General features: G+C 37.9%; 2 protein-coding genes across 2 annotated transcripts in view; both read left to right on the plus strand.

Moving 5' to 3' along the window:
* The first annotated feature begins 1,702 nt into the window (after positions 1-1,702).
* Positions 1,703-13,841, plus strand: LOC121866795 (KICSTOR subunit 2-like). The gene is made up of 11 exons (XM_042366523.1): positions 1,703-1,851; positions 2,413-2,580; positions 4,283-4,401; positions 5,168-5,308; positions 6,705-6,907; positions 8,169-8,306; positions 9,084-9,222; positions 10,254-10,453; positions 11,384-11,546; positions 12,396-12,497; positions 13,565-13,841. The coding sequence occupies exons 3-11, from the start codon at positions 4,297-4,299 to the stop codon at positions 13,727-13,729; spliced, it is 1,356 nt and encodes a 451-aa protein (XP_042222457.1). The 5' UTR covers positions 1,703-1,851; positions 2,413-2,580; positions 4,283-4,296; the 3' UTR covers positions 13,730-13,841.
* LOC121866797 (peptidyl-prolyl cis-trans isomerase D-like) overlaps positions 13,565-25,813 on the plus strand; it is a 36,062-nt gene continuing 23,813 nt past the window's right edge. Inside the window, exon 1 of the mRNA XM_042366532.1 lies at positions 13,565-13,702. The gene's annotated coding sequence lies outside the window, so the exon portion shown is untranslated. The remainder of the gene's footprint in view (positions 13,703-25,813) is intronic.

A 25,813-nucleotide genomic window follows, 5' to 3' on the forward strand; every position in this document is an offset into this window, starting at 1 on the left:
AATTAAACACCCTTCACGCGTTCCTGATCGACACGATCAACTTATTAACATTCTTGATCTTTGTTTTACCTCTAACCCCCCACACTATTCATACTCAATTTCTGCCCCCTTAAGGTCTTCTGATCACATTCTAATTCTATTAAATCAAACCGGGCACGACCACTTCCCCCACCCCCCTCTAAACGCCAACTATGGCACTATCGGAGGGCAAACTGGCAATCCTTGCGAGAATTCTTCTCCGACTTTCCTTGAGATAAATGCTGCTTTTCCACTCGGGATGCCTCGGTATGTGCTGACAGCATTGCTGGGGTTAAACAGGGTGGTATGGGTGCATTTATCCCATCATCTACCAAAACTTAAAATTTACAATCATGGTTTGATCTCTCCTGTTCTCTTGCATGTAGGGAGAGAGATAGGGCATATCGAGTTATGAAACTATCTCCTTCTCTTATTACCCACCCCTCTTTCATTACTTCTAGGAATCGTTGTAAGGTTTTTCTTAGTAGGGCCAAACGGAATTTTACAAAAAGAAAGATCGCTGTCCTGACTAACTCTTCTTCAAGTAAATACTTCTGGTCCTTAACCAAAAACATCTGTAATAACTTTTGTACTCCCTCTTAATGGCTCTTATCCTCCTCTCTTCCGACCTGGTAACTCTATAGCCATCTCTCCCCCTGATAAAGCCAATCTCTTTGGCACCTTACAGTATTCTCTAACTCCACCTTAGAGGATTCCAACTCTATCCCTCTTACCCCTGCTCCTACTACTGAACCTATGCACTTTCCTGTAATCTCCACTTGTAGGGTTGCTGATGTGTTACCCAGGTTGGATGTGAGTAAGGCGCATGGACCGGACATAAGACCCCCTCGTGTTCTCAGGGAGTGTGCTGAAGTTCTGGCCCCTGTGCTTGCTCGCCTCTTTCGCCATTGCTTCAAAACCCAAACTTATCTTTCTTCTTGGAAGCATGCCTTGGTTCAGCCCATCAAGAAGAAGAGTGACCATTCCAATCCCACTAACTATCGCCCCATTGCCCTAACTTCACCCTTCTCTAAGATTTTCGAAACTATCCTGAACTCTCATTTTCTCTGTCACCTTGAACGCCATTCTCTTTTGTCGGATCACCAGTATGGCTTTCGCCAGGTGAGATCTACTGGTGATCTGCTCTCCTACTGCACCCATGTTTGGTCATCCTCTCTTAGGAATTATGGGGACATCTCCAAAGCATTTGACAGGGTATATATATATATATATATATATATATATATATATATATATATATATATATATATATATATATATATATATATATATATATATATATATATATATATATATATATATATATATATATATATGTTTTTTTTTGTATAATCCGACTTGAAATAAGCATATGATGGTTTTGTCGGCTATCCTTAATCAAATTGCCTTACTGCTTATTATTGCTGTATACCTGTACTGTCTAGGTACATTGGAAACTATACCTCCAAGGTCTACTGTATGTATACCATATACCTGCATTAATTAATGTTTGTGCACTTGTTGAAATGTATTCTTGCATAATGATGTACTCGTAAAAATACGCCAAGACAATTGTAACTTGTATGATGATATTACTGAATAAATTTTATTATTATTGTTTTACTGTTGTTTTTATTTTATTGTTATTGGATTTAGTGTTATTGTTGTTGTTGTACTACGACTCTTAGACCTGGTGTAGTGGTCTCAAACCTCTGAACTCATCCGGATACGTCGCGAACACCTTCCTGGCCTGGTCCTGTGGTCTGACTACCACTGCCAGACAGTGTTTACATTCCAAGGACAAGTCACTGCAAACACATTCTGCTTGGGGATGTGAGCATTGATCATGATGTATGTTTGTGTGGCCATGATCCTGCTCCAGTCTCAGCGTGTTATTTATTTTGGCCCCAAACATTATTATCTAACCCATTGTCGAATGGAGTGGCTGATTTAGAGTTAGTTGTTACTGTTGTTGGCATGATGTTCCAGTTGTTAACCTCGCTATTACAGAACGTATACAAGTACCTTTTCCTTATGTTTAATTTTGATATATTTTTAAGAATTTTTCTCATTTTCTCTTGTCGTTGAGTTGGCTATTACTTGAAGCATATTTCCACATGATGTGTCATATATATTACTCATAATATTGAACCACAGTCATATATTACCTGGACCTTCTGTATGTCAGTGTAGGGAGTAACAACTTTTACGCCCTTTCTACATGTGTCAGACCTTTTAGTGTTGGCATCAGCCTGGTAGCTCATCAGTGGACATTCTCTCCTGCTTCTACACCTTTTATTCAATATGGTGACAATATTTGATATATATATATATATTCTGTAGTGTATGCAACTGGACCAGAGATGACCTCTATACTATTCTATTACTTTTCAGATTCGCTAGCCCGAAGGTTCCCTTGTGTATGTCCAAAGTCGAGTCATGGGCTCGGCAATCCCCATGAAAAAGGAGTGATTATGAAGTCATTAGGAGTGACACTCAAGTGTCTTTTATGTGTAAAGCAAGTCTCTTAACTGATCTGTTGTGCCACAGCTTTAGCTAAAGGTGAATTGGTTAATTTCCTGTTTTTTTTTTTTAGATAAAGTACCAGTACAGCTGCATTCTCTACTATGGCAATTCATTGTTCATAAAATGAAGAAAACTAACCTACCAAATTTAACCTAACCTAACCAATAATACTACAGATAATTTTTACAAACTGCTACATTTTATAATTTATTATTCATAAAATGAAGAAAACTAGCCTGCCAAACTTGACCTGAACTAACCAAAAATACTAGATATTTTCTTATTTTATTATTAAAATAAATAAAATTCTATTCTATGTAAAGAACCATTTTTACTGTCTAAACAGTGCTTTTGACACGATTTGGCTGTCTTCCTCTGTTGATTTGGGATGTAAAAAGTAATGTTAGACAAAACGCCTTCCTCATGCACTTTTTGTCATTTTCTCGGGGTAAGAAATTGACCCAGACCTAAATCTGGCTCTCAGTTTGATTTTGCTGGAGAGCTATTGTACAGTCTCGTTCAAGATTCTTCGAAAACTGCTGGAGACAGCTGGCAACTCAAGGCCGTTTGTTTACTAGAGTACGTAGTATAATACAGTATAATACGAAACAACAAAGCCCAACCATTAAATTACCGTAAGCAACGGGGAACTAAGTAACCAATCACCGATCACTTTTACATTTATTCATAATTTTTACTACATACTATTGTAAACAAACGGCCTTGAGTTGCCAGCTGTCTCCAGCAGTGTTCGAAGAATCTTGAATGAGACTGTACATACAGTAATACTGTAAATGGCCTATTCACACAAGAATAATTTACTCACATTACACATGCATCAGTACTTTCATGTGTAGCCTGTGATATAACCTAAGATTAGAAAGTTATCTTAGATTTGATTAAGTTTGGTCTTTGTGGTTCATATTTGCTGTCATAAAGGTTTTCTAAAAAGAAGGAATAGTAAGCTGGACTTAAATTGGTAGTAACAGCCTTTATATATAGAACTCCACTCCGGCTGTCTCAAGGGAATACTCTTGTGTTCTTGTACAATTTAACCAGCAATTTTAAAGATTTTTGTGTCGTCATTAATACAGTACAGTAATTCTTTTTTACCCTGTGGATTATCTTCCTTAAACTCTGGACTTACAGTATTTTAAAAGAGGCAAAACAAATGAACTAAACCTAAACCAATCTAACTGTACCTTCCTTAGCTGAAGATATTTTAAGATGGTTAGATTACTTTTAGATGGTTTGTGTCTTCTTTCAGAGATAGTTTTTTGCCGTAGTCTGATAGTCACCATTAAGCACTCACTCACTGTTCCTCTTTGTATGGGAACTTGACACATGACTCTTAAATAAACTTCCAATATGTTCTACTAAACACCCTAAACTGGACTCTTATCTGACCACCTCAAAATATATGAAATCTTAACAGTTTATGAAAAAATCTATTAATAAACATGCACTAGAACACAATGGAGTATTTCTGATGTCTGTAAGTCAAGTCCCACAGTTATATTTGTCTTATCATTATGCAAACTTTATAAAAGGAGTGAAGGGATAAGATACAGGGAGTAGAAATAAGAGTAGACAGTAATGTTAATGATCATAAGGAATGCACATTACATTTTTACCCTCAGCTTGCACAAAACACTAGGGATTAATAATTATTTGTATCTAGTGAAGTAAAATTGGTTAAATTAAAGCAGATTTATAACTTGAAACTCATTTTTTTCAGAATTGAGGTGTATAATGGCCTCATCTACAAAACATTCTTCAGATCATGAAGAAGTCATCCTACAAGGGCTGTTGGCTCACTTCTCCAACTTTAATTATGATAAAGCTAAAGAGCATGCTGTAGGTACCAGTGCTCTCTTAATTACAAAATGCAATGAATAGTTGATCCTGAGACCCTGTTGTGTGGTCATAGGGGAGCAGATGACTTTATTTTCTTGCCTCTTTCTTGTGGTGAGGAAAACAGCAGCTAAATGTGGATAAACATGGGGTTCATATGATCAAAGTTCAAGATGGCAAAATAATATGGTTGTAGCTCCATAGATGACTTAGCTTGGCCAGATATGACTGCATATTCTAAAAAATTTTAGCTCTGAACCTGACAGACCTCTAGTTATGTACAGTAGCTAAAACAACTATCTGTGCATACTTTGTGGGAAACAATATGAGGCCATGGACGATAAAGCTTGGTATATGAGGGCTGTCACTAGTCACGTAAAATTTTGGAGCATATCGACCCCCACCTGCACAGATAGTTGTCTTAGCTTCTGTACAATTCAAACAAATGTCTCTGTAGAGATTTTGAAAAGGAGGCAGAATAATAAGTAATTACAGATATATGAACTTTTTTTTCTTGTATTGGTTGGGGATTTGGAGAAGATAAACAGTAGAATATACAGTATATTAATGGTTTAAGTAAAATTGATATTAAAGAAGATGAGAGTTTTATGAAATAATTTTTTTTTTTATATTGTAAAAAAAAAAGTAATGATTTTAATTGAGCCATGGAGTAGAAACCATATTTCTAGATGAATAAATTTGCAAGGGACATTGGAACTAAATGTATATACAAGTACCGTATACTGTACAGTATTTGTAATCCATGCAGGAAAAGGAGCGTGATACAAGTCGATTTAGTGGATCAACTGTGTGGCAGTCACTGCTCACCTGTGTAACCCAGCTAGCTGCTACAGAGAAACTGTACATGAATCTTTCCTTCCTTACGGCAAAAGGGTTTCTAAGGAAAGAGGTAAGAGGTTTGCAGGGTAGCTGGACCATGATAATATAATGACTGTTGTTGTAGTGTTTCACTTTGCTCATAGGCAACTCCACCTTAGGTAATAGACTTAATCAGTTGGCCATTTGAGCATCTTTACATAAATAATCTTTGGTAATAACCGAGTGGAAGAAGTAAAATTTTAATTGTGCTGAAACTAATGCAGTTGCAGATCATCCAGCATAATGATTAGTCCAGTAATATGATGTGCAGGGCTGCAGGCACAACTATATTGCAACCTTTGTTTTGGATTCTCTTTTCTTGTTTAACATTTTCCTTTCTCCATCTGCATCATCTTCGACTTATGTTTCTTTTTATCCTTTTTTCTCCTCCTTGTCTTACTGTTATTCCTCTTCATAATGTATACAGAGGTATATATTTGCAAAAAAATATTGGCAGGTCTTTTCAATCATTTGATTTTACATAAATCAGCTGCACATTTTCATCAATATCATCATTAACGTTTTATGGGCATTTTCCACGCTACCATGATTTACTTATGATTACTTGATGTTGGTTGTTGAGAAAAAACACAATGGGATGCACCCATGATTATCACAAGGGGATGGGTATAGGTTTCATTACCCAGTTGCCATTAACTACCTGTATGCTAAGCACAGCTTTATGGCTGGAAACTCTTCCTAATGCCAATCAACATAGAAATAACTAGGAAGGCAGTGAAACTCCATCAAACACTGCTTTTCAAATAATCTTAAACTTGATTTCATTAATATTATAAACTTCATACAACAGTGGTTCAGTAAATTATTATACTGTACTGTATTATAATAATATCATGCTACAGTTATTGGTAATGGGTTCACTTTTCAGAGTACTGTACTGTATTCCCTTCCCGAACCCCCCTGCCGTATAGGCTCATTGTGCTCATCCCCTGGGTACACCATTGGTGCGTTCCTTCACTATTTTAGCTAGGACTACACCACTGGTTGCAACTCCCTGAGGTAATCAGAGACTACCTGCTACTCAATTAGGAGTTTTATTAATTTTGATGGTTCAGACACTGAATTATGGGAATGAAGGCAAATCTGATTCTCAGTACTCACAACACTCCTCAATGCAGTACAGTATGTTAAATGTTGTCAAGTGACTTGTTCATGCTTAGGTGTATTTATCTTAATTCATACATACTTTATTTTATGATAGGCATAAGTTTATTAGATTTGCAGATGTTCTTTTCACTCAAAATGATGTTACTCTCTCTCAGTAAAGGAAATTTTTTGGCTTTCTGTAAGTCAAGTGTTTGCCAGTGAAACCTAACCAAATATTTATTAAGATTGTGTCATGCATATTAGTTCCATACTCCTCCATTTGAACTCTTTCAAATAAGTTTTGTGCTTTATCCTTCCAGAGTTCTGTCCGTGCTAGTTATGAATTGCTCAATGTGGAGTTAGGTGAACTGGGCACCGAAAAGAAAAAAACTGTCAGTAACAATGGCAATGCTTCAACAGGCGGACCAACATCCTCAGGAAGTCCAGGCTGTGACGGTATCCTTCGTCACTTGTGTTCACATCTTGTGCTTTTTATCAAGGCTCGGCTACAAATGATTGTGTTGTATCCTTTTACTCTTACAAATTTCTATACAGTATAACTTACAGTTAAGAAGTACATAGTTATATATCACTTGAAGTATTGTGTACCACCTCCTTCCATTTATTATAACTGACTTTAGAATTCACAATTTGATCTGGATATGTTTAGGTTGAACAGTCAGCCAAAGTTGCACCGACCCCACTCTGGGTCTCGTGCTCGCAGTTTTACCTGGCAATACTTGGCAAAGGAAGGCTGTATGTAAAGGTGTTTGTGATTGGTGGATCTGTTTTCAGCTGTATCACTGTCAGGATAAATATTAAACAAACCAAAGGTAACATTTTTATAATACAGTCTCTCCTCGACTTACGACTGGGTTCCGTCCCGTCGACCAGGTCATAAGTCGAAAAGGCGAAAATAATACATAGAAATTCTAAAATGGGTGTCTCTTTTTCTTTTGAGCACCATGAGAACACTCACTTTTACGCTTTCCAGCCTTTTTAAAGGGAATTACAAAAGAAAAAATTTTGTCAGTACACAGCGCGATCACTAACGTCGGGACTCGAAAATACGTAATGTGAAAAATATTTTATGCAACCATGGCCGTCGTATGTCCGGGTTGTCGTAAGTCAAGGCGAAACTGTAATAAACTATTCATTGTTATTTAAAGTCATGAGAGGTTCCCAAATGTTCCTATATTTGCTGAAATAATGAAGAAAATTTGATGTGAGAATCTTGTGGCAGCTGTGGTTGTATTCGAGTTACTAATTCATGAATATAATTTTCTTCATTATTTAAGTGAATATACAAAAATTTGGAAACTTCTCATGACCTTAAATAACAATGAATAGTTTATTATTATAAAAATGTTACATTTGGTTTAATATTTATCCTGACAGTGATACAGCCAAAATCAGATTCACCAATCACAATCACCTTTACACAGAGTCTTCCCTTGCCAAGTATTGCCAGGTAAAACTGCGAGCACGAGATCCAGGGTGGGGTCGGTGCATCTTTGGCTGACTATACATGTCAAATTTTACACTTCATAACTGAGCCAAACCTAGGTTGAGTGGATTGTGCACCTGCTATGTGACATCTAACTCATTAGTCATGGGTATCTCTGTCCAGGCTCAGTGAAAAACTGGTAGTTTAGGATAAGTCCCACATTTATACTAGAGATAAGGTTCTTTCCTCCCTGTTCATTCCATTATTAGTGTCTACTATATGCAGGATCAATATCATAAAATTAAGTCTTACATTTTTTCCTTTACAATTATAACAGCTATGAAAGACTGATTGAGATGTCAGTGTGTCGTTTGATGAACTTTGAAGAGTTACTGTCTCATTTGATAGATGTTAGCGCAAAGAACAGCCGAAACTTTCATCATCCTCTTTTGACTCCAATTAAAACTGGTTTCACGTAAGTGGTTCTATTTATTACATTTCTGTTTGTTGTTAATTTTAAAAAGAGAATCTCACATATCTCTTGTATTTATAGTAATATTTTAAGATTATTATTAATTGCTTTTATCATCTGCATCATGTTTAATTTATCACATTAACTTATGTTAAGTATTATTATATCCTCCACGGTTTTCCCCATCTTTAACTACCATTTTATGAAAACCTTTTTCATGAACAAGAGACAATACAGATGAGGTACAATATAAGCTCACAAACTAGTCCAGTACAGTACAGTATAACTGAGCCATCTGTTATCATGCACTGAGAGCATAGTGGCAATTATAACTACTGTAACTTAGTCGTCTTTCTAATCATATTTCTAACAAAAATTACACGATATGGATGTTGCCACTTGTACGCATGTATCACACACACACACACACAGAGAGAGAGAGAGAGAGATATATATATATATATATATATATATATATATATATATATATATATATATATATATATATATATATATATATATATATATATATATATATATATATATATATATATATCCATAAGCTACCACTACCTTGCTTGGCATTTCTACAATTTGTTTGAATTTGTTTGAGGCAAAGGTAAAATTGCTCATGACTCACCCTGTATACTATGTGATGGGGTTCTTCCCAAGCCAATCTTTGCCACTTACTCTTTATTTGTAACATACTGATATACAGAAGATGAATTTCTTTATGACTTATTAATATTAATTATAACATTATTTACCTAATGCTTTCAGATATGAGTGTGATATTCTCATACACTTATTGAGAAGTCAGATAGAGATGCAATGCTGGCGATTCTTACCTTCTCTGCTCCACCTGCACGATGCTCACTCGAAGCTCAACAGTTGGCACACACTTGTTCAGTCAAAAGAGGTGGGAATGTGAAGATCACTAAAAAGAATATTCTATGAGAGTGTATCAGAATTTGTATGCCTAAATACTGTATGTTTGTGCCTGTAACTGTATCTTTTGCCAAATTATACTAGTCATGTAATATTAATGTGCAGTGGTCCCTCAGTTAACAAACACAATTCGTTCCACCGAGTCACTCGTTAACCAAAAATTTCATTAACCGAATCCATTGTTTCAATGGGGTATTGGGTAATTGGTTCTAGCTCACAGAAAAGTACATACAAAGTAAAAAAAATGCAGTAAAGTACACTTACTTTGAGGTGTGTATGTAGAAGGTTCCTGGTTGATGATGATGATGGGAATTAGAAGTGGGGGTGGAGGAGAAGGGAGAAGAGAAGGAAGTGGGGATGGAAGAGAAATCACCTTTCAGGGGACCCATGCTTGATGCAGTAATTTCACCAATAAAATTTTAAGTTCACTAGGTATAATTCAAGCTTATTTTATTTAAATCAACACTGCACTGTGCTATATATTATCAATATGTTAACCAAATTTCAGAATGACCAGTAATTTTAATGTAAAAATGCAAAAATATTCAAGACACCAACAAAATCGATGTTCACTCCACTGTAAACAGAGCCAAACTGACGCCTTGTGGATGAGTCAAGGGGCTGATGGACGCACAAAAAACTAGTTCCCTGTACTGCATCTATTATCAGTATGTTAACTAAATTTTAAAATAACTAATAATTTTAATATAGAAAATGCAAAAATATTAAAGAGCACAACTTTCTTGATATTTACTCAACTGGAAACGAATGTAAACATAGAACAGATTACTGAATTGGCAGACTAGCCCATCAGCTGATGCTCACAACAAAACGTGTTTGTCGTAAGGATTTCGTTAATCGAAGTTTTGTTCGTTAACCGAATTGAAGATCCTTATGGGAGGTAATTCATTAACCGAAATTTAGTTCATGTCTTTGTCCATATTATTTGTCCTGTCACATTATAAATCAAAATGTCATTCAACACTACTTATTTGTTTACAGACAAAGAAGTATGGATTTGGCTCAAGTTTCTTGAAGTCTTCTCCCCTGCCAGCCTTATACCAGTGGTTTTGGCAAGCAAAAGCGGCATTTGTTTCCAAGTTTTCTCTCTATTTCCATGAGACACTGGCAGCACAGAGCTCACCAGCAGACATGAAGGCTCTTATCTCCAGACAAGGACAAGCATGTGATTATGTGTCAAAGTAAGTTTTAGAAAACAAACTGGTACTGAAATACTCGTATGCTGCTGAACTATACCATCTTGCATCAGTGTTCACAAAAGATTACTGTATCTGAAATCATCACCATCACCATGTACAGGGTATACAAATGATCATCAGAAATTAATATCAACTTAAAAATTATTTTATTAAATCTTGCATGATGGTTTTTCTAGAACACAGACTTTATAGATTAGAAACAAAAAGTTTATTGTGATATGACTTACGGTATGCAACCCTCAAAAACTAACATAAATGCAACAAATCATGAGCTTAAGTTTCAACATAAGAACTGGAAAACATGGGTGAAACTGTATAAAGAAAAGCTTAGATTTAGATGGCTACTTTGTTCTCTGATGATAACATACTGGAAGATGATCATTCACTACATATCACTTCATGTCATGGTAAGATTTAGGAAAAGGGGATCACATGAAGATTAGGCACCTCAGCTTATTTACCTGATGATTAAATACCCTAACACTAACCTCCTTGGATAGTGAGGGTGCTTAATCATCTGGTGAATAAGCTGGGGGCCAAATCTTAGCATGATATGAAAAGAGCATTTTGAATATCCTATTACAGGTACACTCACCACAAAAAATTTCTCGTATGGCTGGGTACGACAGATTTCAGAATGAGCATGATGGCTGTGTCATCTCAGAATGGTTGGTTGCCTGGTTGCGAAGTGGCTCCCAACATTTCTTAATAATTTATGTTGCTCATCTTAATAGTATTTACAGGTGAAAAAAATAATAATTTGCTATAAAACTTCTTCGGAGAGCAATGTTCAGATTTCTCGTTCGTTTCATAATAGTACTGTATTGTATTACGTTTAGAGCAGTCGAGAACTTTTTCTGGCTAGTGTACAGTATATTCATTAAATTTATTTTAATATTTATTACTCCACAGGATTCAGAGCTTTCAGCGAAGGAGTGATGCAGCGAGTGTGTGCTTGGTCTTCGAAGCTGCTGGTGTGGAGGACTACCAGGGTGCTGGCTATCATCATCCTGAAGAGTCAATGCCCCCTCCTAAAGGCCTGGATAGTTATCCTGCTATCTTCACCTATCCTCCTGTAAGCTCTTGAATATATATTTGGGTATATTGTCAACTAAGTGGTTGCTGAATTAAGGATGAAAGATTGATAAACAATGGTTGTGGAGAGAGGAATTGTAAAGAAGGGAATGAAATACAGTGAGTTCTGCTATAACGCGTGTTTTGATAACGCGAATTTGCTCTAACGCGATTTATGAATTAGGAACGATATTTGTATAACGCGAACGCTTGTTTGCTATAACGCGATTTTTGCTTACTATTTCTCCAATTTTGTGGTACAATATTAACTGTGAATATAGTAAAGAAGAATATCAACAAGAAGCGTTCTGGTGATAGAATTCCCGGTGATGATCGTAAAAGAAAGGATATAACACTTGAAGAGAAGCTCGATTTTATCAACCTCAAAATCACCCTTCTCCCCCATCAAGTAAAGTGTTACATTTACTGTATGATTTCATTATTAGATATGAATGTAACATTTATTTAGACTGTGCTATCCTTTGTGTTAGGCTAACTACTAAATTTTTTCGATTTCGAGTAATCTGCACCTAACCCTATTTTCTCCATAAGCCCTGTTATTTCTATTACGCGATTTTCTATAACACGATATTTTACAAGAACACAATTATCGCGTTATAGCAGAACTACCTGTACAGTATAAGAGTACAGGTTGAACCTCATGAGTCCGGCAAGCTTGGGACCAGATTATTGGTATCACTACTGCTCAAAACCATTAAAAAAAAATTGAAGGAATTTGCATACATAGTTTGCATATACAGTACAATATTAAATTACCATGTTATCCTACCAACTAAAAATTAGATATTCTACTCCTCGTGTAACACAGAATCTCTTGACTTATTTTCAGACCAAACCTATGGACAGATGGCCAAGCATAGTTATGCGCGTTTCAGATCGCAGCAATGAACATGATTTACTGGACCGTGTTGTGCATTTTTATGATCAACAGGTTAGTACAGTACAAGTATTATAAGAATATGTATACATACCTGTACTGTATATCAAGCTGTTTAGCTGTTTCTTGCCTAAAGGATGGGATAACTCACTTTCTGCTGTATTTTATTTACTGCATTTATAAAGTTCCTTGCAAGGAATGTAATATGTTTTACTTAGGCCAGACAGGTAAAGATCTTGCAACTAGAATTAAACAACACAAATACAGTGTTAGGACAGGCCAGGAATCCAATGCTCTGTTTGTTCATTTGAGGGATAACAAGCATTGCATTGACTGGGATAATGCCTCCTCAATATTACCATGTAATTCAATTGATAGTAGGAACATCATAGAATCTAGTCTTATTAAACATACAGAAGCATTCAACATGAATTTGAGTAACGGCATGTACAAGCTGGACAATTTTGTAATTAAGAAGATTTGTGACCAGGTGAGAAGGCCGGGTCACCTGACCATCTGACCTGACCACCAACCGTTGTGTGCTATTTAAAGATTAGTAGGGTCATTACCTAATACCTGACCATTGTGGACCTGGTCTCACCCTCCTCTGTATATATACACCTTGATTTGTATTTCTCTCTAGTCTGTACTCACCCCTGAAGATGTGAATTACACGAAAGCGCTTGGGAACTTCGTGTTTTCTTCTTTCCTTGTGGTTATCAGCATATACCTAGATCATAGTACCTACAGTGATATTACTATATATATATATATATATATATATATATATATATATATATATATATATATATATATATATATATATATATATATATATATATATATATATATATATATATATATATATATATATATAAATATGTGGAATGCTTTTGTTTTATGTTAGAACTGTTTCCTCTTCTTTTCTATGTGCCAGCTCCTCCACTTCTTGAGCTGTACTGCAGATAGAGAATTTACAGTATTTATTTTGGGATAGACTTCAAGTGCCAGTCTCTGTTTTAATGTGGAAAAAGCTGTATAATTCTCAGAATGACAACATTTTACAGCTATAAAAGGGTCATTATTTTGTAACTAAAGCAATTTTCTTTTCTTATTTACAGGTTGGATCAACTTACTTCTTGTGCCGAGTGGAACCCAGGATAACTTTTGTTGCTGTATTTGATGCCAAAAAATCAGAGAAGGATAACTACATCCGAGACTTTGTGTATGACTTGGTAATGCAGCTGAGGTGTAATAAGGTATTTGCAAACTTGAAGCCCAAATAGTGTTAAGATTATCATATACCTTCATGTACTCTACGGTAATTATGATATGGTTGGAAAACTCAATTGTATGATTAAAATTCGTGATTTGTTCTTGTAAAGTTGTCTATACATGTACAGTATATTTTTATCCATATGATATCCTCTATTTTATAAACTTTTGTAGTCATATATATTTTAATACTGTTTATTGTATATTTGTTGTACATACAAGGCATATTAGAGCACCAAAAGATAAGTAGGTGTGTAAGGGAGATGCTTTAATGCAGATGAAGTGGAGAGCATCAGTGATGTAACTCTTGTGGTGAGTGAGTAATTCCAGTGTCATGACCAGTTCAGATGGATATAATGTACTGCATTTATATATTCACAGCTGCCTTATGTCTTCATAAATGAGGTTTTGAAGGTCTTAACTGATAAAATTTGGTACTGTCCAGGATTAAAAGAGAAAAGGTGAGGTGAGCAAAAGTTCCACATGCAGAACTGTGAATCGATGAAAACTTGTTCTTATCTCAAGAATATGTCTCATATCCCATTTTCGAAGTCACTACATTTATAATAAACAAAAGCTCCTTATGTCAGCCATGAATAATAACAATGTGGAAGATGTTCTGCCTCTGACTGCATCCAGATTTATTGCACTGTAGGTTCTAATTTACTTTATCTTCTTCGCCACTGGTCAGCTCTAGTTGGTCGGGAGATTGGTCAGTCATATTTCTGTTACACAGTATTGATCAGTTGAATCTTGGCACTAGATTGATGAAGGTGCCCTTTTAGTGTCAGGTAAAGATCCAAAGGATACAGTTAACAAGTTATCAAGTTAATTGACATAATGTAAACAATGGCTCCCAGAAAAACAAATTATCCCTATATCTTGAAGAGACTGAAGCAATATTATTTGACAACATGGTGGATATAGAAATTTACGCCTAGAAATTTGAGATACTCCGTTATCCCTTTCACTGCAATTCCCGCATTTGCCATTTTATTCTGGCTACCATCAGACAATTTTATTCAGCTTAGGGTAACCTTCCACAGTCAAAGGGTTAATATTGATTTGCACAAGAAATGATATGAAGTCGTATGTTTTTTTATAGTGTTTGTGTCTGCAATACACTAGAGTCTGCATTTACGCGGATTTGGTTTACGTGTTTGGTCATTTACGCGGCACCTTGCCAGAATGAAAATTTTAAGTTAAGCGGATCATTCCATCACTTACGCGGGAAGCGGCGCCTGGAGGGTGCGCATTAGGTCACTCTTATGTTATCACTGACGTCATATGACGTATCGGACTGTGATTGGGCCACGCATCCTTACCTCCCTCCGCCGCTAGCTGTGATTGATCTAATGTAACATGACGTGCCCTGCCACCAGAGGGAAGAAGTCGCTGACCTAGCCGGGCCAGTCTCATTGTTCTCAGTTCTCCGCGTATACTATTCTCTCTTGTGCCCGCTATTCCCCTCACAATGGATTCCGCTGGACCCCCACCACCCCCGAGAAACCTTGAACTACCTGGACCAAGCCATGGTTATGTGAAGGAAGTCATCGAGTTGGGGGAGAAAATCAAGCTCATCCTTGACAAAGACACAGTCAAGCATCGGAATGAAGTGTCTAATAACCTTCTGTCGAAAATTATGGAGCCGTATGTCCAGATGTGTCACGACAACATCAATGCTAGTCTCGCCCACAACCCACCACAACCACAGCTAGCCCAAGTCAGTGATAGTGACAGTGAGGATATGAACTTTGAGGGGTTTGTCAGGGAGGCCCTACAAACCTCTGTGAATAGTGATAGTGATTCACCGGAGGGCCACTAATCTGCCCTCTGCCTCGGAACCAGCCGCCATCCACGTGTGCCGACCCATCTCTTCTACTAACGTACAGTAAGTGTTAAACACCTTTATATTGTAGTTCTTTATTTAGATATTATGTGTGTGTCAATACCATCATAAAATTATGATGTTATTTTTACTACAAGGTACGTATTGTGTCGGAAAAAGTGGAGTTTGGGAGTCGGCCCAGTCTCTATTTCAATTAATCCCATATGTTATGTTATTTCGTTTACGCGTTTCTCGTTTTACACGAACCTCCACGGGTTCAATTGATCTCGTAAATGCAGACTATACTGTATTGAAATTTTGAAACCTGCGAACAGCCAATATATGAATATTAACTGCCAATTGTAAGCTTGTTTAATGTATTTAAGGTAAATTTTTACCTTTGGACACGAGTCCCGAGTGGTTGACCATTGTTTTTTTCCAGCATATTTTGGCGTGTTTTAAGCAAATCTAATCTTCATTTTTGTCGGAAATTGCTCGTTTTTGCCCCAACCTGATCCCCCCAATAATGGGAGAGAGCCTGAGGAATCAGGGTTTTTGGGTTGGTGAGAACACGAAAACGAGTCGTCTAACCTAACGTATCTAACGTAACATAACGTAACCTAACGTAACCTTACCTAACCCCTGCCATGGACCCCGGTAGGCCTAGCTTAAACTACAATTACAGAACCACTGGTGCTTGTCCTTTCTAAATTTACAAGGCAATTTACAGTGCGCGCACTCAATAGACGTAGGGAAAACGCTGTGATTAGGTAGGAATTGAATAGCATGATCGTCTTTTTCGTAAAACTCGGCAATAAACTAAAAATAATTGTAGGAGCACGAATCACACCCAACCTCCACCACGGCCATTGTCAGACTGATGATTGAAATTCAAATGTGATTGGTTAAAAAAAATCGCGTGATGAGATCGGATACATCATTGGTCATGACTGGAAGACGTCAGTCAACATTACGCATGTGTGGTGTAACCACACTCATAATTAACTCGGTTTCACGCAGATGAAGACTGAAAATGACATAAAATTAATTAAATTCAATTGTGTCGTTATTTTCCATTTCCAGATGGTAAAAATCGGGTTTAAAATGCCCAGAATAGGGATATCCAAATGTTTCAATAGTTTATAACTTTGGGGCACTATGTCCGAAAATAAAATAGGTAAATTTGCATAAGTGCACACAACTCTGTTGGAAAGTAAAATATATGTTTTTCTAGTGTTTTTATGTGTGTTTAGGTCGCTTATGACTTTAATTTCCGTCGGAAATTGGCCAGTTTTTTATCGTTTTTTTTTTTTTTGGTGGGGCGTTTTCCGACAAAAATTATGGCTAAGCGAATACAAAATACACAAAAAAACACTAGAAAAAATAAACCTGACCTAACCTAACTGACTCTCACCATATGATGGAATCACTTATTTCTTATCTTATTGGCCTGGTTCTCATTCGTCATTGGAGTTACCACAATGCCACATATGTTGGTCTTGCCGATAGTAGCATTCGTTCTTGCACTTAGGACACTTTATTGAGGTCGGGAGAACACCATGTGATCGAAAAAATGCTATAGTTTCTTCGTTTTTCTCCCAAAAACTCGCATTCACCTCCATATAATTGAAGTGATACCCATCGCAGACTTCCATGGTCGGAAATGAATTTCGAAATATGAGAGACAAAATAAAAATGAATTTGATTGGGCCAATAATACAGCGAATTAAACCACAAATAATTTTAATTGGTTGCCCCCCCCAAAAAAAATGCTTTTGATGGGCCGCGTGACGTGTATGGGAACGCATGATAATGGCGGAAGATTAATGGAAGAAAATAGAGAAAATTTTGGATACACTACTTCCGTTACTATACATTTGCGACGATAATATAATATAAGAAAATTATCGTATAATGAGACGTCTTATTCGAATATGATAATATATTAGGGGTAGGAATGTTGTGTGCGAAAATGCAATAATACCGTAAAATAAACGGATTTTAATGAATACATATCTTACTAGCTGCTCATTTAAGTGCCTACACTACATATAGACAACTACTTTACCGGGGTCCGGACACTTCACCAGGACAAAACCTCCTTGGGTTAGGTTTGTTCAAGGGGGTTTTACTCCACTCTAACTTCACAGCTATATTATATTACAGTATATACTATATAATAAACCATTATTTGTACTATCTAGTCCATAGCCATCATGTATGTTATTGTACATGTCAGGAATTTCCAATAAAATCATTAAATCAGTCGAAATCGTCGTGTCTTTAAAGACCTTGTGACGTCATATGTAAATACTAATATGAAGGAACTACCAGCTTAAAAATAATATTGATAATATTTAAAATAGTGTTTGATCATTTTAATAATATTATAATACTAAAGGCTGTTTTTGAATAAAACACATGCTATACAAAACGAAATCATTTTATTTAAGAATCAATGCAACAATATGTTACATACAATGTTTTATTATCCAAATCCTGCCGTTTCCTCTATAATAAAAATAATACAACGATGATGTAAATTTTATATATATAGTAATTATGGACTTGGGTTAAGTGAGACAATTCATTATCCTTTTTCCAGATCATTGTTCTCATATATTCATCCGATATCTGCGGTAGCTATGTTTACTAATGGTTCACAGACGTAAATATTATGACCTTCAGACACGGTTACACTTATCCCTTATAGTACACTAGTCAATATCAATTGGGCCTTCCCAATCATCCTATAGATACCTTGAGTTCTCCTTAATGCTATCAGTACATACTCATAATATTATATGTCCATACATTGGTACAGTCGTGAACAGAAGTCCTGTCGCCCCTTGTGCTGTTCCACGAACACTGAGATTCAGACTCATGAACCCGAAGCAGTAGACACTGGTGCATTATTCTGCCCACACTGATTAGTCTTCACTTAGAATATGACTCCAATGTATGTGATCCACTGATCCATATATGCTGCTGGTGAATGTGATGTATTTCCTTCTTTGTGTACGAACCTCTGTCCTGCATGGCAGTGAACAGTGGCATTACCCACATGAATCTGACCTATATATAGTGTCAATGAATATGATGCATTCTTTGTGTACGAACCTCTGTCCTGTATGGCAGTGAAAAGTGACATTACCCACATGAATCTGACCGACGTATATGTATGTACAGTATGTGTGCGTGTGTGCATGTATATGTACGTGTACATGTATATGTGTATGTATATACGTATATGTATGTATATGTGTGTGTGTGTGTGTTTACATATATGTATATGTACTGTCAATGAATATGATGCAACTCTTTGTGTACGAACCTCTGTCCTGCGTGGCAGTGAGAAGTGATACCACCCTCAGTGTCAAGACCTGACTGAATTACTCGGAATAGGCAAACTGTACTACAAGCTCTGCCAATAAATTTGTTAAACTAAAAAATTCTGCCCATAAATGCTTCGGATTCATGAGTCTGAATCTCAGTGTTCGTGGAGCAGCAGAAGAGGCGACAGTACATCTGTTCTACGACTGTACTACAACTCGTCTAAAACAACATACAGTAGGTGAGTTATCCCTTACCAAAGTTTCTCGTTTTCTACCGTTTTCTGTGACTACAAGCACGGTGGATTTGAACGTTATGTAGCGTAATATGAATTAAAGAGATATTAAGGATGACAATGATGTGCGCAGTACAAGAGGAGCACAGTGGTGGCTGAAAAGTATGATGAGATCCGGGTCCCTGTGAGTATAGTAGTCCTCGGAACATGCGGCAACAGAGTGCCCGCCAGCCACCACGCTCTCATTACAGTATATTGAAGTGCTTGACGTCATCTTCCTAAAGCTGACTGTACCAACCAACTAACCAAACCTAATTACACCAGCCTAACTAAAGCTAATCTAACATATGAACCTTCCCTAACCAAAGCTAAATTAACCAAACTTAACACAACTTAAATTAACCAAACTAACATTACCAAAACTAAATTAAGCCAATTAATCTAACCAAACCTAAATTAATCAATCTAACCAGCCTAGCCTACCGTAACACCCTAATCTACCCTAACCAAATCAGATCAAACATATTCAACCAAAATTATCATAACCAAATCTAACTCTACCTAACCAAACCTACCCCAGGATCATTAAGGTAGGCTGGTTTGTACTGTCTGCTGTCATTATGTCGTTGGAAGGCACTAAAAATCCATGATCTAATTTTAGTTACATGACGTCATGGGTTCCAACCAATCACAGCCTGGTTGCCTCGTGCTCTCTTGCCACGTGGGTCCTCCCGGTCGTCGACGGGAAGCTCTTGGGGCTGTCGTGAAAGTGTGTGTGTGTGTGGAAGAGAGAGAGAAGAGACGGCGGTGATAGAGAGAGGAGAGACGGCGTGTGGTAGAGAGAGACGGCGTGTGATAGAGAGAGAGACGGCGTGTGATAGAGAGAGGAGAGACGGCGGGTGATAGAGGAGAGACGGCGTGTGATAGAGGAGAGACGGCGGTGATGAGTAAGACGGCGTGTGATAGAGAGAGAAGAGACGGCAGCGTGTGATGGGGAGAGAAGAGACGGCCGTGTGATGGGGAGGAGAGACGGCGTGTGAAGAGGAGAGACGGCGTGTGATAGAGAGGAGAGAGAAGAGACGGCGTGTGATAGAGAGAGAGAGAGAGAGGAGAGACGGCGTGTGATAGAGAGGAGAGACGGGAGGGGGTGATGAGAGACGGAGATAGAGAGAGGAGAGACGGCGGTGATAGAGAGAGACGGCGATGATAGAGAGGAGAGACGGCGGTGATAGAGTGGTGTGATAGAGGAGACTATGGTGTGATAGAGACAGCGGTGATAGAGAGGAGAGACGAGCGGTGATAGAGGAGACGGCGTGTGATGGGGAGAGAAAGAGACGGCGGTGATAGAGAGAGAAGAGACGAAGTGATAGGAGAGATGGGAGAGACGGCGGTGAGAGAAGAGAGACGGCGTGTGATAGAGAGAAGAGACGGCGGTGATAGAGAGGAGAGACGGCGTGATAGAGAGAGAAGAGAGAGAGAAGAGACGGCGGTGATAGAGAGAGACGGCGTGTGATAGAGAGGAGAGACGGCGGTGATAGAGGAGAGATGGCGATAGAGGAGAGAGAGGAAGAGAGGAGAGACGCAGATAGAGAGAGGAGAGGTATAGAGGAGAGACGGCGGTGATAGAGAGACGGCGGGAGAGAGAAGAGACGGCGGTGATAGAGAGAGGAGAGACGGTGGTGATAGAGAGAGACGGCGGGTGATAGAGAGAGAAGAGACAAGTAGGGATAGAGAGAGGAGAGACGGCGTGTGATAGAGAGAGGACGGCAGACGGCTATGTGTGATGTGATAGAGGAGATGGAGAGAGAGAAGGGGATAGAGGACAGGATGGCGTGTGATAGAGAGAAGAGACGGCGTGTGAGGAGAGACGGTGGGGATAGAGAGGAAGAGACTATGGTGATGGAGAGGAGGAGAGAGAGAGAAGAGACGGCGGTGATAGAGAGATGGTGGATAGAGAGCGGCGTGTGATAGAGAGAAGAGGATGGCGGTGATAGAGGAGAGACGGCGGTGACAGCGGTGATAGAGAGAGAGAGAGAGACGGCGTGTGATAGAGAGAGGAGAGTGATGACAAGATGAGAGAGAAGAGACGGCAGATAGAGAGAGACGGCGGGGATAGAGAGAGAGAGACGGCGCAGATAGAGGAGAGAGACGGCGTGTGATAGAGAGAGAAGAGATTTATGGTAGGATGAAAGAGAAGAAGAGAGCGGTGATGGGGAGGAGGGAGAGAGAGACGGCGTGTGATGGGGAGAGAAGAGTGTGATAGAGAGAGAGCGGTAAGTGGTGGATGAGAGAGAGGAGAGACGGCGTGTGATAGAGAGAGAAGAGACGGTGGTGAGAGAGAAGAGACGGCGGTGATGAGAGAGAGAGAGACGTGTGGTAGAGAGAGAGTGTGTGAGAGGACGGCAGAGAGAAGGAGGATGGTGTGTGGTAGAGAGGAGGAGATTAAGTGGTGACAGAGAGAGGAGAGACGGCGGTGATAGAGAGAGAAGAGACGGCGGTGATAGAGAGAGGAGAGACGGCGTGGATGTGGAGAAGAGACGGCGGTGATAGAGAGGGAGGAGAGAGGAAGGATTTATGGTGAGACATGTGAGCAGAGAAGAGACGGCGTGTGGTGGTGAGGAAGAGACGGCGTGTGATAGAGAGAGGAGAGACGGCGTGTGGTAGAGAGAGACGGCGTGTGATAGAGAGAGAGACGGCGTGTGATAGAGACTAAAAGGCACAAAGAAAAGCCTCAGGAGATTTTGCTTATATCAGGGCAGTGTGTTAAGAGGTGTGATAGTGATAAAATATTAAGTGGAGGAAATTATTGTTGATGCAATAGAAGCTGTCTGGTAACGCGGTAAATACCAGAGCTCTTTCATATATATCTCCGTTAAAGATCACCTGACGATTAACCATCATAACCTAACCTTACCATAACTCTAAATTAACATAACCTAACCTTAGCTAAAGATTAACCACCCCTCTCATGTTAACCTAAAGCCTAATTTAACTCCCATTCCCAAGTTGCGTTAGTGCGGTTAATCCTCGGGTGAAATAAGCTGGGGGGGGAGGAGGGTTTCAATCTCATAAATTCGACTATAAGTTCATGTGATATATTTGCGATCTTAAAAGAGTATGGATATTAACATCATAGCAACATAGAATTCATTCACTTGTAGAGAACGAATCTGGACCATTTCTTTTTGGCCTACACTGTTTATTACTTTACTCTATCTAAACCTCCCAGGGTCTAAACTCATACCTTAAATCCACACTGTCATAAACTGGTCGACTGTTGTATTTATAGGCAACAGGTAACTTGTGATCGACAGTCTCTTATTGGTGGATTCCCTGACCAATGACTGCGTGATATATAGGTAAAAAAATAAACATTGCGAAGGTGAAAGAGAAATTGGAGAATATGCTCTTCCAAGTATCTCTTGCAAGTCGTAGTTTTAAAGTATAATAACATCTCTTATCTAAGACATGTACAGTTTCCCATACGTATAAGTCTTGAGGAAATCGGAAATATTTGTGGATTTTAATCTTTTCCAACCCTTATACTATGCTGGGTAGAAAAAAATACGTTTTTGTTTTTAAAGCGACCAAATGTCTCTGGATTGATTTATTTCGCTTTCGCTATAGTTGTTACCATGAAAACTCTTAGGTTAAAGAAGTTGTTCTTGAATACGACAATAGAGTCCCAGTTTAAGATATGCCAGAGGTAATAACGTTTTCATTTTTTTTCAGGTGAACCAGGCAGGATAAATCACATACGTGTGTGTTATAGTGTGTTCATAAGTTGGATAAAAATAATTATGCTAATGTATAAAACGTTGCGTATCCTTTGTTAATTTAAGGAGATTGTGATATTATTTGAAACAAAAAAAATGACCGAAACAAATCTGTATATCATTATATGAGGCCACTGCAACCACGGGCATTGTTAGTTGAGCTGATTTCTTTTCCTTTACTGTTTTTATCAGTAACAGTAAAATTTATCATAATACTCCGGTTTGACGTTTTCTGCAACAACTTGAGCGAGTGAAGTAACATCAGTTGGGCAAATCCTAATTTACAAATTAGTAATATTATTTTTATTTTTTATTTTTTATTTTTTTTTACGGGATTAGCCCACCAGAGCACAGATCAATGACCCAGGCTTGGGGAGAAAATTTAATAATAATAATAATAATAATAATAATAATAATAATAATAATAATAATAATAATAATAATAATAATAATAATAATAATAAATGCAATCAGTAAAAAATTTTAAAACAATATATAATAATATTATATTATATTATATAATATTATAATATAATATAATATAATATAATATAATAGGACCATAAATAGAAGAAAAAATAGTAAATAGTGAGAAACGATATAAATGTTGCCAAAGTGAAAGACAATTGGAACCCTGCAATTATGTGTAAATGAGGCTTTTCGTCTTATTAATTCTCCTCCTTTAGTAGATAATCTTTTTCCCTTTCTCTTCGCCGCTCTCTCTTTTACAGGTACTTTAATGGGCAATGGTCGGTGAATTTTACATCCTGTGTACCGCCGGCAAGGCCGTGGGCTCGTAACACTTGTCTTGACCGTGGTGCCCACCGTTTCTCTGTGGATATCGGTCACACTAGAATAACCCGTTATAGTACACTTTCCTCACACAGCTAAGCTGTGGAATGCTCTGTCTTCTGTGTTTCCATACTCATACAATGTCTCGTTTCAAAAAGCTGGTTTTCAGGCACCTTCATGGTGTAGATTAATATAATCTTTTTCTTTTATATTGTTAACTTCTTTTACTCTTATTTCTTCGCCCCCCCCCCTCCCCCCAAGGCCCCGTTGTGGGTCGATGACCTGTGCCCGGGTGGGCTATTCCTCGTAAAAGAAAAAGAAAAAAAAGTCAGATCAGCAACCTGTGACTTGGTCACAATTTTTGTGATGCCATATGGCAGCAGGGTCTATCATTAGACAATACATTATGTTTCCAATATCTTCACAGGCGGTAGTACCTCCTTGCTTGATAGCTGCCTACTACCTATTTACTACCTGGCAGTGGTGGTGTCCGTATATTTTTGTCAACAAATATACTTTATTCTTTGCATAGTATTTATATATTTGCTTATTATCTGTTTTATTATTGTTATGTATAGTGTAGGAGTTTTGTGAATATTTCAGCAATAGTATTCAAGAGGCCAGACCCGGGGTACAGCGTGTTGCATTGTAGTGTTGCCTTCTTACTTCTCTGTTTATGTCTGTTTTCTATGTACTGACCAACAATATATGGATTATAGAGGATCACCTGAAAATTATACACTCAAGTTTATTTTACTTGATCAAACACCTTCTTGCTATCTGGACGAGTTAGATTAAGTTAGGTTAGTCTCTATATGCTGTAATTATCTTATTTAAAAAAAAAAGTTTAGCACATTTACACATACAGAGGATGCATGGACGCGTGTATCACCCATCCTTCAGGCCGTTTAGAGAACAATTTAGTAAAAAATAAACAACCGGTATGGTCATTAATACGCATACTTCAGGTGTCGGTATTATTTTTACTTTTACTTTTATCCTCTTCTCCACTGATAGGCTCGTTAGCAGCTTGGACGATCGGTCACGTCTCTGTTACACACTGTTGGCAAGCACTGGACGTACTATTGGCTCTAGGATGTGTCTGTACCTGCGCAGTGTTCGTCAAATCTGGTCTTGAAAGCTCTCACTCGTTGCCGTCACAACAAACTCTAGTAGAGTGCAGTACAGAGCTGACAAGTGACAACACAGGGATACCAGGGCGCTGTGGTCACTTTATACCAGAACAAGAGCAGCTGGTCAAACCATCTACAGTATGTGTGGTGTCACAATCCTCGTCTCTGAAATTGTGATTAACTTCATAAATTATCCACACGTATCCTGATTTTTCTTGTTAAAAATATATATCTAAAGATGTGAGACTCACTCAGCAGGGTCTGGCTGCACTATAACTCAAGTATATCCCCCAGACTGATGTTAATAGAACGTATCGTTAAACCAGTGTTTCAGTCTAATTTTTATTCCATGCTCGACATCATATTTTGCGGTTAATAAGTTAGATACGATCAAACATATCCAGTTAGGAGGAGGATTTAATGTACGAACCTCTAACAGTCTCCAGCAGGGCCTCTCCTTGTGACCACACCCATGAATCCAGTGCCAGGCAGTGCAACTTTAACCAAGCATGACTTGGCTCGCCTGGCAACGCACTCAATACACTCCTTGGTAACAGCACCCCTGGTGCCTCTACTACGTCGTAGCTTTCATCGTGGTGTCAATCACGCCCTGGTTTATGTAAGAATTGTATTTAATATTGTTAGATATAAAGTAAGCTGAGACCGAGATTTCAGGCAACATTTTTTATGTTTAGTGAGTGAATTCTGGTTCTAGGATAATCTGGCAATCTTCCTACTTTGTTATTGACCCGCGTCTTACGTAATTCTTATTTTTTAACGCCATCTATTTTTTCCAGTTTTTTTTAGTTGTATGGCAAAATGCTACATAGCCTATAAGTAGAAATAGAAGACCAAAGTTACACAAGTGATATAAAAAGTGAAACTAGTTACAAAAGTGGTATAAAAAGTGAAACTAGACAATCATTTTACACTAATCATTACGGTTGTTGTGCTATGTTGAAAACAACGGGAAGTTTGAAATCAACTTAGAGTATGGT

The sequence above is a fragment of the Homarus americanus genome, unplaced genomic scaffold (assembly GCF_018991925.1).
Source record: "Homarus americanus isolate GMGI-L3 unplaced genomic scaffold, GMGI_Hamer_2.0 scaffold31032, whole genome shotgun sequence".
NCBI classification, from domain to species: domain Eukaryota; kingdom Metazoa; phylum Arthropoda; class Malacostraca; order Decapoda; family Nephropidae; genus Homarus; species Homarus americanus.